Genomic DNA, 7,134 nt, shown 5'->3' with positions numbered 1-7,134 from the left:
TATTGAGGACATGACCTGTGGGGACAGGTAGGGGAGACGGGTAGGGGGAGACAGGTAGGGGAGGGTTGGGGGGGGGGGTCGGGGAGGGGGAGGGAAATAGGGATTTGAGCAGGGGTTTGGGTGGGGAAGTGTAGGGGTGGTTGGGGATGGGTAGGTTGGTGTGGGGGTTGGGTAAGGGGAAGGGGCAGTTTACATGTATATGGATCGGAGTAGGGGTTGGGGTCAGGCGGGGATGTATGGGTCAATATGGGAAGGGGGAATGGGGTGGGCGGGATATAGGGATTTGAGTAGGGGTTAGGGTGGGGATGTGTAGGGGTGGGTAAGGAGGGATAGGGGAGGATAGGGTAAGTGGGTGTAGGGGTTAGGGTAGGGGGAAGGAGATAAGGATTGGAGTTTGGGTGGGGTTGGGATGTGTAGGTGACTGGGTGGGAATGGGTAGGGGGAGGATGGAATGGGTAGGGGAGGATGGGATGGGTGTGGGTAGGGGGTTGGGGTGGGGGAAGCTCATGGTAAGCGTCACTTCGTTAAAACTCGAACACAGCGTTATCTGATTTTGGAGTTTTCACGAAGTATACTCATGGTTAATTAGTTTAATAACTCATTAATGTTGTTCAATAAAACTCATACATCAACGCGTCATTCAAGATCCCAGCCTTCAGAAAATGCAACAAAATATGAATTTTGAGGCTAAAACGATATTCAGATCACCGTTTCAAAACACCATCAACTTAAATCGCTTGTATCTCGAAACGCACATTTCCTCTTTGCGGGGGTTAACGTAACTTCGTGGTTATGGTGTGATATTCGCGGTAACCCACCGATGCGATAACCTGCCCTAAACCCAAAGGGTGTATTCGGAACCGGCCCGTTCTCGTGTTCAACCAACTCGCGAACGGTGTTTACGAACAAGATTCTCACTCCCCACTGTACTGATTAGGGAGTAGATACAGAACGTCATGAAAAAAATGGCGAATTTGGGCCACTAAAACTTGCGTTGATATTTGTGTATACAATTTAAAACGTTTATTCACTGCAGGAGCATTACGATACAAAAAAAATTCTACATGGTCACAGATTGGGCTTTTCTCTTATGCTTTTCTTTTGCCAATATTAAGAGCTGTTATTTGAATTATTTTCATAAAAATTCTTTTCATTTGGCGTTTGGATACGGCGGCTTCTAGCTTGAATTTTCGTCCTACTACACTTCACAAGCACTTGGGGGTTCGTAATCGACAACACGAATACATGTACACTGTTAGCCGGGGTGACCGTAAGGTCATGGCAATATTCTGCTAAATGCGCTTCAAAAAGTTGTCAGATTGATCAAAAATCTGCCAAATTCCCCACATTTCTTCGAAATGCACTAAAACTCCTTAAAATCACATGCAGATTTGTAGTACTTACTAAATTAAGGTTCAAATTACATTATTAACAATTTATAGTCACATAAAGATGTTATGAAATTATTGCGTAAATTTCAGGCAAAACGCGGTTGCGGCATGAAGTCCAGCTCCCAGTGAACCTCAGCGCCTAGACCAGCCAACCGTTCCCATTATGCAAGGGTTTGTTTGAAAAAGATTGAAGATTTCTTTAACAAATGTACATTTTTTTTCACATTTGCTATGGTATTCTGTAAATAACTATTTTTGAAGAACTCTGCCAGAAATATGCCAAAAATATCCATTATGTCATATTTTCTGTCAAACTCGTTTTTAAACAAAAAAATCTGTCAAAGTTAGCCGAAAATCGGCTAAAACGGTCACCCTGCTATTAGCGGGTCACTCGAGGACAGAGTTTCGAATACGGCCATTGTCTGCCAGCCAATATTCCGAAATTGTATACACACAGTATAATACTGCAATTACTCAACATGGGACTCAATTACTCAACATTTTCTTCCGGTCAATGGCTCACCCAAAAGTGAACTAACTACAGTCGAATACCTTTATAACGAGGTTTTTTGGGACTTTACAAATTACCAGTTGTTATAACGTGCCTTGCATTATCAGTAATGGCAAACAACGAAAAACAAAGACTATGGATGTTGTATTATTAAACAGTGCTCTTCTTATCAGGGTTCGACCGTTAATTCTTGAAAAAATGGCAATTCAAAGGAATGTGTTTTCTTTTTCGGGGTACGTGAACTTGAAAATAGCACTGGAAAAGCATGTGCACAGTAGCCTGAGACATGACGTACATAGGCCATTTTGTACAACGGTTATTGTGTAAGCGTCTGTAAAATTCCACCAGACAACATGGTATGCGTGCATTTTTTATTTCCACAAAGAAAGTCTGCAACAATGTACTTTTCTTATGGTTCGTGGTACAATGGTTATCCTCCATGCACAAATGCTTTTTATTGGGGGTAGTTGCTCACATGTATCAAACACCTGCATATCCATATGCACACCGTGGGTTCAAGGAAGGTGCGAATTTGTTGACGATTTACCAGTAATCTAGTTTTTTTCAAAGAGTTAAGCCGTGTTGCCTCCGATGTTAGATCCATTTTAAGAACCAGATTTGCCTTAAATACCCTACCCCTGTAGAAAATGTAACTTACGGGTCAGAGTGTGTCTGGGATACATTGTACATGTTCATTGCAGGGCATGCCTGTGTGAAAACACGTTCGACTCGTTGGTCATCATCCCCAAATCGGAGATCGAGAACTTGGGTCGTTCACATTTTGATCACTGCCATGCATGATGTCTATTCTAGACAAAAATTCAATCGAAGTTTACAAAAGGGATGGCTCGAGGAATAGCCTATTTTAACATCAGTGAACCGATGCTTTCTTCAACCTTTTCAATGACAGATAATGTAACTGATAGGAATCCAGAAACAAAATAACATGTAGACTCGTTGCAATGTGCTTTTAATAACTCATTGTGCAGAGATTGCAACCTTTTATCTAGCACTTCTGCAGACCGATTCATATCAAAAACCAAATAATTCGTTAAACCAAAGTAGAAAACTTTGAATATCGTGTACATCGCCCCGCCAGCAAGAAGTTTGTGCAACTTCACTGGTCAGCTCTTTTGTGGTGTGTAAGTGGGACTGGAAATGGACTGTAATTGCCTAAGTAGCGCATGCGCACTATAGTTCCCCCATTTCAGAGGAGATTTTACAAATTGCCCAAGACGTTCGAGTGTTCCTGACAGGTTCGAGGGTGATATCGGTTGGTCGTGATAACGCCCTCTCGCGGCGGCAGGTTATCGCGTATATCAAATTGCAATGTCTAGCTATGGACTAGGTTGCGGACTAGTAAATAAACTGCCATAAAATCCAGTGATAAATACGCCAATCGTTTTCTGTTTATATTTTGGGGGTTAACCAATGACGTTGGGAGGAAATTCCACACCCCTTAAAGTCATCCGTACCCCTAAAAAGTAGTCCTGTTGGTGATATCTGGGCTCCCGTTACGAAATAGAGCAGTTTTAGTAAAAGTGGGGCTGATAGGGAAAATATCTGGGGAAATGGTGCCTTTGATGATGCAATGTACAAGCATGGAAATTGGAAAATGGACAGACTATGTCATGAGAAAGATATTTGGCTAATGGGCCATCGCAGATTTGTCCTTTGCAAAACTATAAGGTACATGTACAATAATATGTTGTATTGTCTCTACACAGACGAGGAACACAACAGTCGTCACAACCTGATTGTGGAGCTTATGGAAATGCACAACAAGGAAGTCATCCCCAAGACGCCCGTGAATGTCTCCTATAGCCTGTCACTTTTCTCGATCGACGGTGTGGTAAGTCCGTTGAATTGAAATTAGTGATCCACCAGATTTCGTGACCCGTTCTTCGAAAATTGGATTCTCATGTTTCGATACCGGATCATCTCCAGTTTTGCTTTATCATTAAATGCTAGTAGATGTTAAAGAAAATCACTTGCTTCATATACCATACAGTTTCATATTTTTGTAAGAAAACATTGACTTATGTTGAGCTGAAATCTTCAAAGTTATAGGACCCAAAAAGCAGGCGAAGCCGAAATGGAGACGAAGCCGAGATTTGGGATATCCCTATCCCTTTGGAATATCCCTATTTGAAGCAAATTTCGGGGAGGATACGCTCGGTTCACAATTCGTCCGAGTTGATTTTTTTGCCAACTTCGCAGCGCCAAAGCTTGCCATGACGTCAGAAATTCGCTTTTGTGTTTGTTTAGCATGCACCAATTACTTTAGTATTCATTTACTTGTATACTGTTGTTGAGCACTTTCGAAAGAATTCCAACAAAAAGTTAACGCTTGCGCTCATGTTTTGTTATGCATATTATTTTTTCTCAGAATAAAACACTTCTTGATTGGTTTAAATTGCAGGACGAGAAGGACAATATCCTCCGAATTTCGGCTTTCGCAACTTTGGTAAGTAACCAAACGACGAACCAGTTTGATCCATTAATATTTTTGTTTTTGTCAAACAATCAGAGTTTTTACAACAGCTTTGGCCTGGGATGGAACATGTTATAGAGTTTTTCAGGAGCTAACTTTCAAAATGCTTTGAACAGAACTCAGTCCCCCTTTTCAATAACGCCTTCTTGTGATTGTTCTCTGTCGTTTGTGATGGCCGCTTCATATTTCATATTTGCGCCTCCAAGAGTTGGCAACGCGTTGGCCAATCCCAATGCGCAAAATCTGTCGACCCAATGCACGTTTGGAAAAGGTCGACTGATTTCGTGCATTGTGATTGGCCAACGCGTTGCAAACTCTTGGAGGGGCACTATTGTGAAACGACCGTTTTCACCAATCCCACCGCTGCCACCTGTGGTCATATTGCCGCTTCGCGTTATAGCGCCACAGAAAGGGAACAAAAATTATTTCAGGGAGTTTATTGCCAACATTATTTTACATTTTACAGCTATGGTCTGATCACCGTTTCCAGTGGGATCCAGCAAACTACAGTGGAGTATCCAATGTGAATTTACAAGCAAGTAATATCTGGAGACCAGACTTGCGAATGCTGTACGCTCAGTAAGTAGCGTTTCTATGAGTTGATCTTAAAAGCCGTGTGTAGTTGAGTCAAAGCACTGTAAACATGCAGCAACACTGCACAGGTCACGCCACTTTTATTATCTATGTTTTAAAGACGAATTATTTGCAGTTTTGTAGTAATTTTGGAATTTTGTACTAAAGGAGTAAGGCCTAACGAGCAAGCAAGGTTGATACAGGATACACTTGTATATATATAGATAAATGGTCATTTCTGAATTTTTTCTTTCACAATGACAATTTTACAATTGACATTTGTCAACCGAACAAGATGGAAATAACTTTATTTCACCTGTTTATTTAGGGTTGTGGAGGCAGATGTCCCTTTGGTGGCGCATTTCGATGGGACTATCAGTTACTTCCTTCCACTGCAAATAGCCATACCGTGCCCTTTTAACTTCAAGGACTTTCCGTTCGATGTCCACACCTGCGACCTTCGACTGGAATCCTGGAGCCATCCCGGTTCCGCGATCAATCTGACTATCCTAGAAGATGCAGTATCTACCTTATTCTACCATCGTGAAAACAGCCAGTGGGAGGTCCAGTCCTTCAAAGTGAATAGGACAGTGGTTGAGTATGAGGATTACACCACCACGCAGTTCATCACTCTGTCGTACCGCATCCAAATCAAACGCACAGTGAAGGAGTACACGGTCCGCTTTGTGGCGCCCTCTGTCATCACATCGCTTCTGATCCTGCTGTGTTTTCTCATCCCTCCACTCTCTGGTGGGAGGATGGTTCTCTGCTCCGTCGTCATCCTCGGCCTCTTGCTTCAGCTGTTCCACCTCAACCAGACCGTGCCCATCCACGGCTCCGACGCCCCCTTCATGGCTCAATTTCTCACTTTCAGCGTGTTTCTGGCCGTCTTTGCAGCCGTTGAGAGTGTGGTGTCAATGAATCTCTCCAGTTGGGGAACCTGGAGTGGGAGTGGCAACAACAACAGTAACGCCCACAAAGACGGGGAGGAGCTCGTGGCGCAACCCAAGCCAAATTTGGTAGGTTTCGTGTGTTGCCCTCTAGGCCCTAACAGACGTTTATCCACGATAGCAAGGTTGACAAGTTACCTTTTTTAGCACATGCATTGTTTCTATCCCCAAAGAGGCCTTGGAAATATATTTTAGACATAGACCATCTTACATTGAACATATACTTTTGTCCTTAAGCTGGACGAGCTATAGTCTGACTTTTATAGTCATGCCTAAGCTCGGGACAAGCCCACTTATGGTGTGTGCTTCGCTGGTTTCCAGTCTGTCAAGTCAGGCAGAGGTTGAGTTTTGGTCGGAAAGCTAAGTAGCACGGTCACAAGAAGAAGTGGCCAAAATGGGCATGTGGCGCCTTTTCATAGGGACTCGGTCGACTTCATTGAATACAACCAATAGGCAGCCAAGTGTTTGGGATCACTTTGACCGCTGCTACAGATTGTTCATGTTCAGTATTTGTAATTCGCAAGCCATCGAATTTCCAGTGAAAGTCACACATGATCATCAGACCTATAAGGATATCTTTGGAATTCGAGAGCAAAGAAAACGTCATTAGCATATAATGGCATGACGTCATCAGCAAACAAAGCTTCTAAGATAAAAGCCGCACATTTTTGGAACTGTGCCGATTGACCCTTGGTGGCAAACACATCTGTAGTTGTTGCCATTTCGATTTTAATCATGTTTCTTTTCACTGTGATTTTGAACTATTGAACGTCTTGTCCATTTTTCTCTTTTCCTATTCAGTTCCTGATGCAACTCGCTCGAATCATCGACTTGGTCTGCTTCGTCGTCTTCACCGTCATCTTTGCTATCGGTGGGGGCATCATACTCAATCCTTAAACGGAGTAGAGAGGAATGCGTGACACTTCAAACAGCACACAACCGGCACATTGTAAATTAAACCTTGAAATCGGGGACATTAATGTTCTCGATCTGTCGTGATTATAGGAATAGTATCAAAAATGCTTCCCCAATGCCATACAGTTGCATATCACTGAGACACTCTGCATTGTTGCTCATCTAAACCCTTCTATACAGGGTGAGTAAAAAAAAATGAAACCAAAATGTTGGGACTATTGTTTTAGTGAAGTTCTGTATGTATCACTTTCAAAATCTAGGATATGAAAGCCCAATTCATAAGCTTTTTTTTAGTATAAG

General features: G+C 42.6%; 1 protein-coding gene across 1 annotated transcript; it reads left to right on the top strand.

The window, feature by feature from the left end:
- The first annotated feature begins 3,607 nt into the window (after window positions 1-3,607).
- LOC119741419 (neuronal acetylcholine receptor subunit alpha-6-like) lies at window positions 3,608-6,816 on the top strand. The gene is made up of 5 exons (XM_038217163.1): window positions 3,608-3,754; window positions 4,325-4,369; window positions 4,863-4,975; window positions 5,298-5,988; window positions 6,721-6,816. Exons 1-5 carry the CDS (start codon window positions 3,608-3,610, stop codon window positions 6,814-6,816), a joined length of 1,092 nt encoding a protein of 363 aa, XP_038073091.1.
- Window positions 6,817-7,134: the final 318 nt, after the last annotated feature.

The sequence above is a fragment of the Patiria miniata genome, unplaced genomic scaffold (assembly GCF_015706575.1).
Source record: "Patiria miniata isolate m_02_andy unplaced genomic scaffold, ASM1570657v1 HiC_scaffold_5, whole genome shotgun sequence".
Lineage (NCBI taxonomy): Eukaryota > Metazoa > Echinodermata > Asteroidea > Valvatida > Asterinidae > Patiria > Patiria miniata.
Note: the sequence above shows the minus strand (reverse complement) of the source record. Positions and strands in the feature narration are given on the sequence as shown.